Raw genomic sequence first — 18509 nt, forward strand, 5'->3', positions numbered from 1 at the left:
TTTCTTTCTTTCTTTCTTTCTTTCTTTCTTTCTTTCTTTCTTTCTTTTCTTTCTTTTATTAATCTAAATGCTATTTATTGAAAAGAACGGAGAAGAGAGAGTACATGCCCCCTAGGGACAGGATGGAATAAAACAAGCAGTGCAAGTCCACCTCCTGCTCAGCATATTCTCGTTTCCCCACTGGGCCATCTTGTTGTTGATGGGCATCTTCAGGAAGCAGTCAGACTGCATGTAGTTAGCGATCTTCTCCAAAGCCTCAAAACAGCACATGAAAGCCTTCAGATTTGGAAATTCATCCAGGCACTTGGGCTCAAACACACGGTTCTGATCTAAGACATCATAGGTGAGGAAATCCACAAAGGTGAGCTTTTCTCCTGTAAACCATGAGAATTTCCCCAGGAATAAGGAGAACTGTTTCAGTTGTCCAGGTAACTGTTCCAAGTACTGAGGCTTCAGTTTGTCAAGGTCAGGGCTATAGCACAGTCATATCAGCTGCATTCGGAAATCCATTATTTGGTTCTCCATGATGTCCACTTGAATCTTTTCTTCTTTAGTCTCGCCACACATATTGTGCTTGCAAGATAGCATTGCTCTGGGTGATCTTGTTCTTATCATCCATGAGGTAGGGCAGGTTAGGGAAGTCCAGGTCGACCTTGAATTTCACACCCAGCCATTGGCTTCTATCATAGTTGGGAACTTCCCCGCACGTGTACTCTTTCTCCTCATAGGATGTATTGGTGAACTCTAGGAGCATGCGGATGGTGTGCGCCAGCCTGAGAATATCCCAGTAACCCAGAAGCATGGTCGACTTGGACAATGACATGGTGATGTTGCTTCCGGGCCTTCCAGGACTCGGAGAATAACATATTCTTGATTTACAAGGTTACCCACCCCTCGCCTGCTATCCCTGTACTTACACATAATATCTGATGTAGTATTTTAATTTTCTCTCCTAACTGTAGTTCTGAACTATGACCTCTGGCTCATTTCTCCAGATCCTTGTTAGATATTAGTCAAAAATTTCAGAAAGTCTCAGGTTTCCCCTCTGTTCCCATATTACATTTCCTTGTAGAGGGCAGTTTTTGCAGGGATTTTCTGAGTGGGTGAGTGTAAGTCTACATCTAACTGTGTATTTGTATGCATAGTCTGCAATTTAAATTCTGCACTAAGTGCTAGGAAAAAAAGAGCCTGTTTTAAAGCTTATTTCAAGCTGTTAGACCTTCTTCTTCTGGGCAATTAGAATAATAAAATGCGATTTAATCCCTTTCTTCCTCCAAGTTGCTAGGTACCTTTATAAGCCACATGGCTTTCCCTGACAGGGGGAATAAATAAACTTGGACAGCAATGGTGAGAATATCCTAAAATGTTAATATTTAGAAAGAAGTAAATTATGATAATATTCTTCCTGAGATCCATTTAGGAAAACCAATGAATTTTTCCATGTTTGTGACCTCCTGGGGAAATGACAATAACACTCAGTAAGATAAGGTGGAATTGCTTTGTTGGTAGCATTTTTAGGGCATTGCAGAAAACCAATCTGTGGTTTCTATAGGGAAGTGTAAGTCCTGGAAGAACTCTAACAGACACAATTAAGAGAGACCAGATCCTTGATCACAAATGTGGAAGACAGTGGAGTCTTACACAGAAGCTGAGGCTAACTTGGGGGTCTGGCGACAGGTCTGTGCAACCGGTTCCTGCTTCATATTTGCCAAGGCCTCAAGTCCCGAAAAGGAAACGAAGACTGCAAGTAAGGCATTCTTGCAAACGCCAAGTTTTGAGAGAGCTATGGGAAAATATTTCCCAGCTGCTTATGGGGATACATTTAGAGAATGGTTTAAAGACCCTAGCACTAGAGTTTCCACAGAGAGAAAACCTCAGGCTGAAATGAAGTTGCCTCAGCTGATGAACTGCCTAGCCTACAGGTAAGTATTAGTTCAAAAAAGATGATCAGGCCAGGAGAAGATGATCAATGCCATTGTTTATACATGCTCAGGACAAGGGTTACTGACTGTCTTGGCTGGCACCTCTGGATAAGTGACGGAGTGTCAAGCAGGAGTTTATGTGGGAAGTGATCTCAGGAAACTCAGGTAGGCTGGTGGAGAAATGAGACAAGGAAAGGAAGGGAACTGCAGAAAGACGTGTTATCAAGCTAGTTCCCACGGTGGGCATCTGGTGCAGGATCCTGTTGAGGAATGCCAGGATAGAGCAAAGGGCATGCCTGCAGGATTCTATGGCTGAGGAGCAAGAATGAGAGGTTATATAACCACCTCGCTGTCAGTCATTGGCAGAGGGCTGCTTTTGGGGGCATTAGCCATTCCCCATTTGAGCTTGTCCAGTGATTGGGTTCCTGCATCCAGAAGGAAAGCTTGTAGGCAGAGAGCTGCCAACAGGGCAACAAAGATCACCTGCTGCACTGATGAGCAGTGACACCTCTGAGCAAGTGGGACAGTTGTTATTTTCATGGTTGACTTAGAAGTTCGTCTAAAATCCATTAGGAGATGCTACTCTCCTTATATAACTATGATTTGGTCTTTTCAGGGCAATGGGCCTCAGGTGCTGCAAATCCAGGTGTGAAAGGCCAGATAAGGAAAAGACAGGGCCTAAAATGTAGATGACCTTGGAGACAGCTAAATGGAAAAATCCTGAGGGCAGGGATGACGGGTTTTCGTGTGTGTGTGTTATAGGGTACGTGTGTTTAATTCTCTCTCATTGCCTGCTCAATAAATGCTCTTGAATGACTAGTGGAAGAATTTTCTATTACTGTTCCTCCCCAAGGGAACAGAGGTGGAAGTTGAAGGAGCAGAGGTGGGTAGCAGCTGCTGAGTCCCTTACGTGGTTGCCGCTCATCATCGCCTCCTCCACGCAGAGCTGATTCTCCTGCAAGGTCTTCCCCTGTCTCTTGCAGACATCGTGCAGATTTTTGATGTCAACTTGCAGGCTCAAGAGCTTGTTGTTCAGGCTGCTCACTTCTCTGTCTCTCTCCCCCGCCTAGGCAGTCAGAAAAACAAAAGCATCAATTATAAACTATCAAGAAAATGCTTACTTTCGTTCACTTAACTGGTTGACAGAGACTTTAAATTTGCTGGAAATTTGTCCATCAACTCTTAGCTGTTATTACTCATCCAGTATAACATTTACACAGTATCCATTTGCGAGGTGTCTGAGTGCTCTGCATTATTCAGACAATTACTTATTTACATTAATTAATCTTCACCCACTGCTGTGGGTACATCGCAGACATTTCCCCTGTTTTTCAAGAGGAAGTCAGTGCCTAGAAAAATTCCAGGCACCTAGCAGACTATCTATAAATATTAATGGTTCTGCCACTGATGAAATGAACATAGTGAAATGTCAAATGAACTTGTCAGGACTATAGTGAATCAGTGATGGAGCTGATGCGGGTTCTGAAGTGTCTTAACTTTCTCTTCTACTCACTAAACCAAAAGACCTCCCTTACCTGTAAACCTAGTGCTTTTCTGTGGAGATGTACACCAAGGAGAATAAAAATAAAACCCCTGGGCTGATTGCATAAAATATTCTGCCTTTGATTACCAGTGAAAAAGATGAGCTAATTACAGGTCAGAATGGAAATTAATGATCGAGATCAAAATAGTGTGGAGCATAGCAACTTGGGTGGGGTTGGAGGTGGAGCCTGTGGTAAGAAAGTGGGTGCCCCATCACACTAGGATGCCACCTTCCACTCCCAGTGTTGTGGGTGGCAATGGTATGAAAAGAAATTGTGAACCTGTCCAGTGGTTTAATCCTATCACTGTGCAGATTCTTCATAACACTCAAGAGGACAGGTTCTACCACCACTGAGTTTTAGATGCTGGAACTGAGGAGGCTGTTTGTATGGTAGATGCTTGCCTTATGTTAGATTATCCAGAGCAGACTCTTCAGTGAGGATTCCCGGCACCTATTAAAGAAGCACTTCCGAGAGAAATCAACAAGGAAGTGGAGGAAGCCTGACAGGAAAGAGCACGAAACCAACGAAGGCCATGATTTCAGACAAAGTCCTGCAGGCAGTAGCTTCAGCCTGATCCCACAGGGAACTCTGGAGTGTAAGTTACACCTCAGAGTTTGTCTTGATTAGTTGCAAAAGCTGGGCTGTCAGACTCATTATCAGTCAGTCAGTAGCTAAGGGCTGCCCTGTGGGATATAAGCTCCCAAGGACTTCCAGCTCTCTGCTTCTATGAGCAAAGTGACCCCAATAGCCCAAGGGCAATTCTTCTAAGAGAGTTTCAGGTGCAAAAGCACACAGAAGACATGGGTGCACAGAAATGCTAAAGTGATCCAAACGACAATGCCCAAGGTCCTACAGCTGGTTAGCAGCAGAATGAGGAGAGTTCTGCTCTCCTGACCCTGTAGCCAGTGATCTGCCACCATATCCCACTGATTGCTTTGGCTTCTTAAATATATGAGCTACATAACACTCATTCCCAGGGGAGCTGGAGACCTGATATGGACATTGTAAATCAAGCCTTACTGGACAGGTCAGTTTAAGAGACCTCTGCACAAGGCCGAGGGGGGCCAGAGGATAACCACGAGAATCGGACACTGCAATGTCAGAGTATTCGGAATTCAGAAGGTTTCCCAGAAGTGCTGCTGTCTCAGCTGATTTATTTCTTCATTTCCATTTAGTACCTGGATTTTTTTTTTTTTTTTTACCACTTTACAGTTTAATTAGGTTAACGGCATGGCTCTGTCATTAAAAGGATTTCATTATCTCAAAACTCTCTCTCTTCCTCTCTTGCTCCCATCCCTTGTTCCTCACTTTCAGAAAAATAACAGTGGATGTCAACTGCCCCAAGCACGTAATTACCATTACTACAATTTACCAGGGACTCTCTTAAGAGAATGTGTGTAGAGCAGCTAAAAACAAATGGTGTATGGACATTGTTTTCTAACTAGAAAACAAAATCCTTGACCCGACAAGGAGCAGCAATTTGATTCTAGTGCTTTAAATTCCTTTTCTCATTGCTGCCACACTGGGAATAGGGAGTAGAGGCTCTCTGGGGATTGGGACCTAGGGATCTCCTCCCCTCTCACCACAGGACTTTTTCTTTGGCATCTATAAGCAGATTAGGTGACAATACAATGCCTGCTCTATGGAAGTGTCAAATGCTCTATCCTCTTGCCTTAATGCTGAATATATGCATCTTAAAGTGAGGACCATGTCACCAGATTGTTCCATAGGGAGCCTGCCACACTGTGGACTCATTAACAAAGTAGCAGTGATATACAACTTGAGCCTCTCCAACCTAAAAGCTAAATGCCCTCTTTCTGTCAGGCCAATAAAAAACCCTTCTCCCTCTAGTTTTAGATGTCTTCTGAGCAGAAGCCTGCTTGGCCCCGTTCTAATGCACCAACAGGACTTCAGAATTGGATCTTTAATGTAGATGATCTCATCTAATTTGGACATTAGCATTGACTCAGAGTCTCTGAGGCAGTTTCTTCATTCAGAAAACAAGAGGCTTGGAATAAATAATTCTTTCTTTGAGGATTCCGTAAACCAATTGGGAATAACAAATGTGTTTTGTTGGATGTCAAATGAAATTTGCTTTTGAAATCAAAACCTAACCATTCACTCCAAAAGTCCAAATCATACAGGGGTTTTTATTCATCAGAACAGGCGTGAAAATGGTGAAAATGCTGGGAGAGCAATGAGGTGACTCCCATGCACAACAAAATATTTTTTACCGTAGGTAGTTGTAAGAAGAGGATGTGCTCACCTCAGAACTCCAGAAAGGCAAGTGTTTCTGAGGTTCCAGTAAACCTAATTTCTTGCTAATATCTTGTACAGAGGTCACTGTACACTATTTCTAATCCTATCTACTTTATGAAGGCTAAATTCCAGGCAGATGCCTCTTGAGTACCAATATGCGGCAGGAATTGATTTAATCTGACATTTCATCAATCAAAGCTCTGTAACCAGTACTGGGGCATGAGAGGAGCTGAGAGTCATAATGCTGACCCTGAGGCACCATCTGATCCTGTCCTAGATCTGAAGTCATTAACGATGGCTGAAATCACAAGCCTCTGCTGCTAGGTGAGTTTTCATTTATGTAAGCCATGCACTTAGATACCCCAGTTTTGCTTATGTGAGGTTGGGACCTGGTCACTGGTTGAAGGCATGTGACATCAGCAGCAGCTACCAACTTCAGGCAAAATGGTGAGTTCTGGTACCGCAGTTGCAATCATGATAGTTATTGGAAAATAGATGGTTTACTGAAGCAAATTTTCTGGCCTGATCTGATGGGTCTTTTTCAAAGAGGATGCCTTCTCGAACATACGTTTCCAAAGATAGAAAGAAATTTTGCTCTAGACTTTAAAGCATTGACAGATAGTCTCGTGCTTCTTCTTGGAAGAAGCTGATGTTAAACCGAGGCTTGTGATTCACAAGCACTCTCAGAAGTCAAGAGCGTTACAAAGATTTAAGATGGCAGCAGTCCATCGAGGATTTGGCACTTGAACAAGAAAGCTTGGGTGGCGGTTTCCAGAGTAATTTTGGAGTCAACCAACACCACCATAAAGATCATCATCTTTGGGATATTAACTTTTTTTATCTGAGGATAAAGACAAATCTTTAACAAACAATGGAAAACCACCACTACCATTCAGCATGTTTCAATTTCTTGTGAGAGGTCTGTTTTAAAAAGCATAAAACCTTCAAAATTATCATTGCTTCAGGAATTTCTACATTTTACTTCTGTAATATGAGTTTACAGTTAGTTATCTACAGTAATTTCAAGCACTGTTATCAATATTACTAACTTGATTCCTGAGTTTACTTTTCCATCGATAGAAACATTGCAGTTTTTGATTACTTATATTGGGAATTAATGGACACTTATACAAGGTTTTGCCTGTGAGCAAAAATTTTGGAACCACTTTTGTTCATCTAGTGAAGAATGAGTATATTTCATTGTGTTCTAAATTCTTAAAAAATGGCACACTACATAAATATATAATTTAGGATACGCATGGCATATGGCAGTGGTCAGCCACATATGGAATATGGGCTGATTTTTATTGGCACTTGGGCAGTTGCTACATACTTTTCTCCATCATATCTTTGGGAGAAATTCTTTTACTAGAAAGTAAGCTCCACAAGAACATGGATCTTTCTCTGTTTTGTTCATTGTTTTATCCTCAGCCTCTAGAACAATGCCTGGCACATCAAAAGTGGTCCAAAGATATCAACTGAATTAAGAAATGCCCGTCTAGAAAATGCATACCAGATCCTGGTTCCCTGCAGAACATGCAGCAAATCCTGTACTGCTCCCTCCAGTAATCCAGCAGGAAAGAAGCGGAAACACCTCTTTTAGAAAGTGTTCAGCTCTTGATAAGAGGTCTGTTAAAAGCATATGTCATGTGGGACAATCCTATAATAACCCAAACATCCCCCTTAAATGCTTTCTGGAACAAGTCAGGGAATAGGTAAACACAGTTTGACCAAAATATTAGACAAATTAGAACACTCCATTTCCATATCATTCCAGATTAAGAGACAATGTTGGCAACAATAGTTACTATCTTTTAAATGCTTCCTATGTCCCAAGAACTAGTGTTTTATATGTGGTATCTTACTTAATCCTCATGGCAAACCTTTGAAATAGGTGTTAATTATTCATATTTTCTAGGTAAGGGAAAGGAAGCTCAGAGAGGGTAAGTAACATGCCCAGTATTATACTGCTATTAGATGTGGACCTTGACCCACCTCGCTCAAGTCTGGCTCTTAAACACTATGGTCTGCTGCCCACCTCTCTGTGATATTCTGGGATGCTTATTACTAGAATTTTGAATCATGAAACTTGAAAAGAAGTTCATTGTAACACAGGTTCAACTCTGTGTGTGTAGGACAGTTAGGAGTCTTACCTCATCTTTCATTTCCTTGGTACCTCTCAATTCTCCTTTGAGCTTTAGCATTTTCTGAGCTTTGTTATAAACCTGCAAAAGTCCAAGAATTTAATATGGTAAAAGTAGAAATGAGTCTAGCCCTTTAAAGATTTTCCCATCTGGATGCGTGCTCTAAGCAGAGAGCTTGGAAACATTTCCCAAACTGTTAGCAGTACCTACTTGTCTATCCATCTGCATTTTCAAAAGCGTGTTAACACCTTCACCAGACAGACAGAACCAAGGGTTTACATCTTTTCCCCAAAACCAACACTTGGTGGACTAAATCATTTCTGAATTCACAGTTTCTTGGAAAGCAAAAGTTCTGAGATGATCTTACTTTCTATTCTAAGTATTCAATGGCTCAAATATAGTTAACATTATGCACTAATTATGAACCAGACAGAATGTGCACAACCCACCTTCTTTCTCAGGATAACCCTGGGAAGTAGATATTATTATTTTCCTTGTTTTACAGAGGAGGAAACTGAAGTCCAGAGAGGCTATGTGACTTACCCAAGGTCACACGGGGCTCTCTTACTACTTCTTGAGAAGCTGCCATTAATTTATAACTGTTACTTTGGAAATACCTGATGATGTGGTTTTTTTCAAAGCATCGGTTTACTCTAATGTGGTGCTTGTAAAGTTATGAAACTTGTAGAGTGCTGAGAATTATCTATATAAAGTCTCAAGGAAAACCAAAGTTTTTTGCGCATGTATGTATGTAAGTATAGGATGATGATTTTCAGGTCATAATGCACTGACTTACTAATAATTTATTTATGTTCTTCACTCTACGACTAGAGGAAATTTCCACCAGGCACTTACCTGCAGAATAGTTCCAAGAATGAGAAGCTATCAAAATACTCATTCTTTGTAATGAACCACATCCTCCACCCCTAATATAAGCCAGGAGGAAGAAAGAATGCTGGTGAGACATGGAATTTGGAATGTTTTGTGGGGTTGTGTTCTGATGTGCTGCATTGTTTACCCTCTTTAGTCTTTGTGCACAGAGATGCATCATGGGAATGGGGATTTAGCTCAGGCTTACTCAATTGGGAGAGGCCAGGTGATGTTGCAGTGACAAACAACCCCCAAATCTCAGTGACTTAAAACCATGAAACTTTATTTCTCACTGTGCTACAGGTCCTTTATGAGTCAGCTGGGGCTGCTCTTCATTGTCCTCAGCTGGTAGAACCTCATCTGGTATGTTGCCTGTTGCCATGCAGCAGAGGGGGAACACACAGTTCTTAAAGTGGAAGTGACACACTTCACTTCTACTCACATTTCATTGGCCAAAACAAGTCACACAGCTATGCCTGACTTCTTCCTTTATGCCTTAAAGGAAATATTGGTGAATGTCACCACACTGGGTGTCTTGGCCAGTCGTATTGCTATAACGAAATATCACAAACTGGGTAGCTTATAAACGACAGAAATTTCTCACAGTTCTGGAGGCTGAGAAATCCCTGACCAAACTGCCAGAAGATTAGGTATTTGGTGAAGACTGGCTTCAGAGACAGCTGTTTCTGTTTGCTTGTTTTTGTTTGTTTTGTTTTTGCTGTGACTTTGCATGGCTGAAAGGGCATGGGAATGATCTGTAGTCTCTTTATAAGGAAACTAATCCCGTTCATGAGGGTTCGCATTTCTTGACCTAATCACCTCCCAAAGTCCCCATTTCTTTTTTTTTTTTTAATTAACATTTATAATGTAGTATTTGTTTCAGGGGTACAGGTCTGTGATTCATCAGTCTTACAAAATTCACAGTACTCACCATAGCACATACCCTCCCCATTGTCCACCACCCAGCCACCCCATCCCTCCCACCCCCCTCCACTCCAGCAACCCTCAGTTTGTTTCCTGAGATTAAGAGTCTCTTATGGTTTGTCTCCCTCTCTGGTTCGTCCAAAAGCCCCATTTCTTAATACCATCATTTTGGGGATTAAAATGTCAACACATGAATTTTGGGGGTGACACAAACAATCTACAGCACTAGGCAAATGAGAAGATTAAAAATATTGTGGCATAAAAACACTAAACTGGGCTGTAGGCCACCAAGCTTCTAAACCTGGTTCAGCACCTAAGTCAAGGAGTGGCCTTTGGAAAGAAAAGCACTTATCTCTCCAAGGCTTTGTTTCTGGCTCTATAAACTGGGAGTGGGGAGTGTTGTATTAAATGACCATTGTCCTTTCTAGCACTAAGACTTACTGATTCAATGTTCTACCTTGATGCACATGTTTCTTTACTTGGAACCATGAATTTAGCCCAAGCATCACACAAAAGTTGGAATGGAACAAATATATCCTTGAGAATAATATTCCTCTACAGGCAGACCTACAGGATGGTCAGGAGATGACTCTTAAATCAAGTGAAATCTTATCCCAAAGACAGAAAAATTACTGTCTAAATTGTGATGATTTCATCAACTATGGAGTTACACAGCTACGGCTGCAAGAACCAAAAGTGTTTGGAAGGAAAAATGGAAGGCAGAGGCTCTCATATTTGTATGAAAAGACATTGGGCTTTACTAAGTAAGTGAGAGGAAAAAAACAGAGAACTAAGTTGTGTTTCATGAAGGAGACGGGAATCTTGTGAGTCACTAACAGCAGTGCACAATTTGGAAGTGCTTATGATGAAAAATATGGAAGGGTTATATGATAAATTTTCCAATGCATTTGACAGTAATGTTTGCCAGATGGACAAGGAAGAGTGCTTTGAGGGAGCCTCTAATGCTTTATAAAATGGTCATGTGAGCCTTCACAACGCTCTCTGAGGGGTGTGGCGGGACCAATATTTTGTAGAGGAAAGAACTCATTACAGAGGGAGGGGTTCCCTACCTGATCCGTGGATACTGATACCTGGGTCTAGGACTTGGACATCTTCTCTTTTCTCAAACCCTTATTCTGTGTCTTCTGTGGTGCTGTCTCCTGCATCTCTTTTGAGACCTTCACTTCTTCATGCCTCATCTCTTCCACTGGCATATCCAATTCTGCTGCATCTGCCTAGGGAACTGCTTTCTTGTACTCAAAAGATATGCCCCCCTTTTTCCCCCCACCACGCCTTCCCTTGGTGACAGCTGTGACCAGAAAACAAACAAAAAAACAGTTGTAGTGAAAACAGAAACTTGGTCAGAGCATCTAAGTGATGTTTGTGCTTCTGGGTAGGCCTCAGTCCACACTAAGTGTACTTTATAGATTCCCAAGAAACACCTAGCACTGTACCTTACATGAGTGACTAAGTTTAGCAGGTATGAAATCAGGTGTGCAAAGAAAAAGCAACTGCTTTTCTATTACTCAACCTGGTTACTGAGCCCCATTTTCACCAAACGGCAGAAAGCAAAATCTTAGTTATTTCTGAGAAAGTGCCATCATTTTCAGGTTAAAAATAAATCAGTTCATGATTCCCTCCATCTTTTTAAGGTCTCTTCAGAGTACACCTAAATTCTGGCCAATGTTGGATTCTGGCATCAGAGGTGGCTCTGGTCCATGGTCACGGGCATCTCTCCCAGCTGGAGTAAGCTGTGATGTCTGTGTCCTGGTCAACAGGCTGCATGTACTGCATCTTCTTCATACTGTGGGCTTTGGGGCTGCTGACCCTCTTTCATTCTCCAAGGATGCTCCTAATGCAGAGAGAGACACACACACGTCAGATTGGTCTCAGGCCCTTTCTTCTTAGACCCGCCCTAACATCGTTCTGCATTTTACCTGGAAAGGTGTTGAGAAGAAGTGTATAGGATCCTAAGATCTTGCTCACTTTTCTGCCCCCCATTCCTGGTATTGATCAAAAATATCTTCTGCCCCTGGTTTGCTATGCCTATCTGGGATTCTACTGTTTCCCCAACTCTTGTCCACCTCATCAATCTCACCAGGGTCTAATTCTCTTGCTTATGCCCAAATTCCCCTCTCCTTCCTCTTTCTTAACTCAGAGAGGCTTTGTTTAGTTTTTGGGAGAGGAAGGAAAAAGAGTACAAGTGAATGAATCCAATGAAGTACAGGTTGAGTGGGCAGGATGGGAAACAAGTGTTAGTGTTTCATACACCATCTACCCACATGAAGTTACACTAATTCCATAACCACAGACTGCTCATGCTGGTTCTCTCCCTAAGAAACTGGTAACTAACTGCCTGGGTGTACGGATGGACTATTAGCCTTAGAAAAATGAACTTCTGGTTATAAAAGAAATAAGAACTGAGGATGTAATGTACAACATGATGACTATAGTTATCACTGCTGTATGGTCTATTTGAAAGTTGAGAGTAAATCCTAAGAGTTTTCATCACAAGGAAAAAAAGCAATTTTTTTTGCTTTGGTATCTATATGAGATGTTAACTACACTTATTATGGTAATCGTTTCACAATATATGTAAATCAAGTCATTATGCTATACACATTAAGCTTATACAGTGCTGTATGTCAATTATATCTCAGTAACACTGGAAAAAAATTTAGGAGATAAAGTTAAAGTTATCCCTGGGGGCTAATCTAAACCAATAGGTTTACCTACACTCAGCCATAAGTCTTTCCTTTATTCTTGCTGGGTTTTAGATTTTTCTCCAATGTTCCACCTCCTACCAATGAAAAAAGTGTGATCAATTCTAGAGCTCTTAATTATTGAAATAATGAGATGATGCTCAATGTTTCCTCTATTTTTAAAAATATGTGAGCACCATAAATTGATGGGGATGCTCCTTGTATAATAAATTATTTCTACCCAGAATGCATGGATGGAGCCATAGAGTGCAGAAACTTGGCATGAACAGAGTCTACTTCTTTGGATCCGAACTCAGTTCTAAAAGAGAAATTCCCTGATCATGTAGGGCATATCTAATAGGGGAATGTGGTAGGAGGAGATGACATGGGAGATGGTTTTGTCAGGGTTTGGGGTTCTGCACCATAACTTAGTGAATAGGAACTTGACACCAAGGTTGGGTCATAGTCCAACCCCAAGACAGAGGCTTTTCTGGAGAGGAAGCATGGCTAGTTGGGTCTTCCCAGAAGGAGACTTTGTAATGGCAGAAGAGATGAGGGTCCAGTAGGAACAAGAGAAGGGGTTCCAGGATTTATCAGTCTCACTGTCACAGGTGAAATTCTCTCCCCATGGCTATCTTCTTTGGTACTTTTTACTGAGGCTATTATTGCCTATTCCAGGATCCATACTTCTTATCTTGCTTAGTAATAGAGCCCTAATTTTATTGGGGTGTCCATGTGCTCATCTAAAAGGCTGTGAAATGAACAAAGGGAAAAAAAGAGACAAACCAAAAAACAGACTCTTACCTATAGAGAACAAACAGATGGTTACTGGAGGCGGGGGATGGGTGAAATAGGTGAAGGGGATTAAGAGTACACTATCTTGGGGCACCTGGGTGGCTTAGTCAGTTGAGCAACTGACTTTTGGTTTCGGTTCAGGTCATGATCTCATGGGTCCTGGGATAGGACCTTGCATGGGGCCCCTGCCTCCACCCCATGTTGGGCCCCATGGGAGTCCCTGCTCAGCAGGGTGTCTGCTTGGAAGATTGTCTCCCTCTACCCCTCCCCCCACTCTTGCACACATGCTCTCTCTCAAGTAAATAATCTTAAAAAAAAAGCACACTTATCTTGATGAGCACTGAGTAATATACGGAGTTGTTGAGTCACTGTATTGTATACCTGAAACTGATATAACACTGTATGTTAATTATACTGGATTTAAAATAAAAATAAGTAAATAGAAGACTACCTATCCCAACTCTCTTGTAGCTAGCTAGGTATGGCTGCATGTCTAAGTTTTTTTCAATGAGATGTAAGAGGAAATACTGTGGGAAACTTCCAGAAAATCTTCTTAATTAGTAGTAGTGCACAACTCTTTGTTCCTTCCTCCTTCCTGATTGCTTGGAATGCTGATTTAACCCAGCAAACATTTGGAACAGGAGGAGATGCTCATAGAGACAGAACAGAAAGAGCCTAAGCCCCTGAATGGTGTGGAAACACCATTCCAGCCCTGGACAGAGAGAGGGATTTCTATCTTAAGTCACTGTTATTTTGGATTTTTTGTTTCATGCAGCTGAATCTAATGGAAATAAATGGAAAAAGTATCCTTATTTATGTTCTTCTCAGAGAGAACTTTCTACAACTCACTCCCAATTTTTAGCACCTCAACAGGCTGTTTCTACTGTACATTTTATTTTTTAAATATTTTATTTATTTGACAGAGAGAGACAGCGAGAGAGGGAACACAAGCAGGGGGAGTGGGAGAGGGAGAAGCAGGCTTCCCGCAAGCAGGGAGCCCGACACGGGGCTCGATCTCAGGACCGCGGGATCACGACCCAAGCCGAAGGCAGACACCCAACGACTGAGCCACCCAGGTGCCTCTCTACTGTACATTTTAGAACCCCTATTTCATTATGGACCAACCCTTCACCCCACAGATATTTTTCTCAAATGCCTCTTCCTTTCCTTGACACTTGACTCGGTTTTCTCTTGATACATCAGCTCTTTGGTTTCACTCTTTTTCTCCACTTGATGTTTGGAGTAGGGGGATCCAGAGTGAGGAAGAGAGTGACACACTCTATCCTCCTACTGACACCAGCAATATTCCCATGCCATTTAGTAAAATTTCCTCTGTTGAAGTACACACTCCTCTAATCTTGGTTGCCACTATGATTGACTGACATGGCGAAAACTCTCCCACCTGATTGTTCAGTATCTTTCCTTTTAAATGAGAGATCTCCTTTCAGCCTGTCCAAAAATCACACACCTTCAAAACCCAACTCAACTGCCATTTCTGTCATCTTCCCTCCAGCCACATGTACTATTAACATGTGTATGGCAACTACTATATGTCAGGCACAGTTATAAACAAAAAATAACAGAATTAATCCTCGCAGCAGCCTTGCCAGGTAGGTAACCCCTCATACTCCTACAGCACTTTATCTATAATGCTTTTAACACAACACAACCTGCCTTTATCATGGTTATTTTTGATTTGCTTTGTCTTTCCACACAGCCAGCAGTGGTCTACTCTTGTGAAAGATGGGGAACATACAGACCTATCTGAAATAATTTTAGATTTCCAGAAAAGTTGCAAAAATAGTCCAGAGAGTTCCTATATACCCTTTCTCCAGCTTTCCAATGTTAGCATCAATAAGACATAATGTTAATATGTCTTATACTGATGATGTTAACATTGGTCATTTGGTTATGCTGGTGTTTACCGAGTTCATCCTCTATACAGTTATCCTATTTTCTCCATTATAATTAATAGCTTTTTAAGATGGGGGAGATACTTTGAGAGTATATAAATATCCTGTTTTTTTTTTTTTTTTTCTGAAACTCTCACCCACTATTTTTAGCAAGGTGGATCTTGCTTACAACAATTACTGCTGCAGTATTGTAGTAAGGATTTTATATTTCCTTTATTCCTTCTACATTTATTCATTGGAATTCTTCCTAAGGAAGAGCTGCTCGCTCTTTCTTTCTTTCTTTCTTTCTTTCTTTCTTTCTTTCTTTCTTTCAGTATGAACTCATGGTTATCTATTTTGTTCTGTGGGTTATAATCTAATATAATTGTTTATTTTGTTGCTCAAATGTTCTAAGTTTGGCCATTGGGAGCTCTTTCAATTTGGTTCCTAAATTTTTTTTTTTAAGATTTATTTATTTGAGAGAGAAAGAGAGAGAGTGTGCACGCACTGGGGGGAGGGGCAGCGGGAGAGGGAGAGAGAGAATCTCAAGCAAACTCCCTGCTGAGCATGGAACCAGACCAGGACCCTAAGATCATGACCTGAGCCAAAATTAAGAGTTGGCCGCTTAATCGACTGAGCCACCCAGGTACCCCAGCTCCTGTGTCCTTTCAATAGGCCCCCATCCTTTCTTGCATACTTCCTTACTTTTTGGCACTTCAAGATGCTTCAGGCTCATCTTTTATTTTCCTTGCTCCAGCCATTTCTTTATGGAGTCACGGTTCACATTTTGACTCAAGTTATTGACCTTGGGCAAGTTACCTTTTCTGAGTCTCAGTTTTCTCACTTTGAAAAAACTGGAGTAACAGTGCCTACCTTACAAGGTTGTTGTGGAGATTTAAAAAATTATACATATATAACAGGGGTAATATTTAAAAAACCATAATGGCCTGTTCTCCTTTGCCCCTTCTAGCATTGAATCTGCTTTTTGAGTTGCCCCAGGCTGCCTTCTTTCTGGTGCTATGCAACAAGATTCTTGCCTTGAGAAAGGATTTTCTAAATTCCTTTACCTTCTCTCCACATGTTAGCCCCCTCTACCTTCTCCCATATTTCAAATTGTTCAATGAAAAAGCCAAGGCCTTTTGGAGGCAATGTTTTTAGCTGGCATTTCCTTGGATGCCTGCTCTTCAGGAGGAGAGGGGTTAAATACTTTGGGATAACTTCAGCACGGAACTGCCAAGTCTCTTAGGTTCAGCTCAGCAATCAAACTACATAACCTAATAGAGCCCCTGGTGCTATGGGAAACACAAGACACTGATTTATATTTTAATATCAGTAATTTCCACAAGAGCAACATTTCTGAGTGTCATTTTACAATTTCTGTCAAATGCCAGCTCAGTTTTTCTTAATTCTGTTTATTGTGTCTGAATTTGCAACCTCATCCGCAATGCAGATTCTTGGCTCCCAGGAGAAAAGAACATTTTCATCTTTCTCTGGAATGGGAGGGATGGGGATAGAAGCAGTAACAGGCCTATAAAATAGTTGGAAATATAAACGAAGTACTGTTTATTAAGAATGGTTATAAAGTACTTTCAGTTAAAAAGAAGCAGGGTGGGGGGGCACAGTACTGAACAAAATGCAAAAAAAAACGACACACAAAAGTTGATGCTTGAGATCCAAACTGGAATCGTTCCTTCCAGAATGCAGAACTGTTCTGTACATGGCAACATTGAGAAGAGGGAACCAATGTGGGGAGTATTTGACCACATTTACTGTAAGTAAGATGGTTGCTCTGGCCATTAGCACTGCAGCAGGTTACAAAGTGCTTTGGGATCCTTAAGGATCAAAGGTGCGTGGCTACATAAATGCCAGATGTTGCCATTAGGAAGAAGGAGCCTGGTTCTCTGCTGTGTTCTTTGAACATCTCATAAAAGTAAGAACAAAGCTGGTGCTGTTGGCACCAAACCACATCTACTCAGCGTGCTGACAGGGTGGGAGTGCTTCCTGAGGCTCCTGGCTGCAGATGTGTGCCCTTGAACATCCATCGTCGTCCACCCGTTCCCTGCGGGCCTGCAGCTCCAGTTTCTACATCAGTCCTTTTCCAGACGGTAATGAGCAACCTCCTGGAAGAGGGCAACATAATGTTCCTGTCTGAGGCCTGAAATTTAGCTTTGGCTCAAGAGGATCTCTCCTTTTCTTGTTACGGAAAACCCAGCCGAGAGTTTGAAGCGGGGCTCCAGGTAACCATGAAGCTTCTTGCGAGGCTGCTCAGGGCCTTTCCCAAACAGGAATGTTGTTGCCTCTGTAACCCTTTTCTCCGAAGCCACGGCTCCCTTGAGGTCAGAGCAAGCCCCAAACCGTTTGCGAAGACCTCGTGCTTTTCACCAGCATCCTTCAGTTTCATACACTCCAAATCCAACATCATGTCTCATTGCCGAACCTCTGGCGGAAGCCGTGTTGAGTTTCTCAGTGGAGCTATCGACCACATTGACTGAAGCAGCAGCAACGTGTTTCTCCCCGTCCGAAAGGGTAAAAATAACAGGAACAAGTTGTCGGAAATGAAATTTCAATTCATCCCCGCCCTTTCTACACTTCTGCTGTGACTCCCAAGCAGGGATCAATAGTGTTTAGACAGCCAAGGAGATTTTTTCCCCTCTTAAAGCACCAGATCAATAGTGGGAAAAAAAAAAAAAAGAAAGAAAAAAGAAAAAAAAATCCTCCAGCCCTCTGTGTGTGTTGTGGTAAATGTGAACAAATCAGAGGCCTTTGGCTAAATGGATTGACTGAAGGCAGCACAGTCTGGCACTTTGGAACTGAGAGCGCATCAACCGCACAAGTGGCGATGAGGGAGGAAAGCCGCCAGGCTCTGGTGCACTCCAGTGCTCCCTCGGTGCCGGTGACAAGGAGGCTGTAAAGGGAATTTCTGTCTCCAAAACAAAGGGAAGGAAGGAAACTTTTGGGGGTGTGTGGCAGCATGTGCGCGTGACTTTTTGAAAAATTAGAAATACCCAGTTGGGACCATTCATGGAAGTGCATTTCGTGGGAAGACAGCTTGGGCCATGGGGTACTCCCCACTTCCTCTCCATTTTGTCTTTTGCTTTTTATTTTATTTTTTAATTACTTAATTAGTTATTTTTTAGAGGGGGGAAGGGGAAAGGGACAGAGGGAGAGGGAGAGAGAGAATCCTAAGCAGGCGCCACGCCTAGCCCGAGCCCAGATGCAGGGCTCGAACCCACAACCCTGAGATCATGACTTGAGCCAAAACCAAGAGTCCAATGCTTAACCAGCTGAGGCACCCATGTGCCCCATCTTTTGCTTTTTAAATGTTTATTTATTTTTTTAATTAAAATGCTCAGCTACGTATGGCTTTTTCTTGTTACTTCATGAGGTTTATTCCCATATGCTGCCCAGCTCTCAGACATCTCCACCTGGAAAGATCCTGAAGGCTGAATTTGTCAAA

The 18509-nt window shown here is 42.0% G+C and overlaps 1 protein-coding gene and 1 pseudogene across 1 annotated transcript in view; both read right to left on the reverse strand.

Moving 5' to 3' along the window:
* Window positions 1–7890, reverse strand: part of PMFBP1 (polyamine modulated factor 1 binding protein 1) — a 43388-nt gene extending 35498 nt beyond the window's left edge. The window contains exons 1-2 of the mRNA XM_035025323.1: window positions 7879–7890; window positions 2833–2988 (exon numbers count right to left, since the gene is read on the reverse strand). Coding sequence (XP_034881214.1) covers window positions 2833–2988; window positions 7879–7890 — 168 coding nt within the window. The remainder of the gene's footprint in view (window positions 1–2832; window positions 2989–7878) is intronic.
* Window positions 112–823, reverse strand: LOC118023388 (annotated as a pseudogene).
* Window positions 7891–18509: the final 10619 nt, after the last annotated feature.

This window comes from Mirounga leonina, unplaced genomic scaffold (genome assembly GCF_011800145.1).
Source record: "Mirounga leonina isolate KUSES-001 unplaced genomic scaffold, KU_Mleo_1.0 Mir_180, whole genome shotgun sequence".
In the NCBI taxonomy this organism is placed as follows: Eukaryota; Metazoa; Chordata; class Mammalia; order Carnivora; family Phocidae; genus Mirounga; species Mirounga leonina.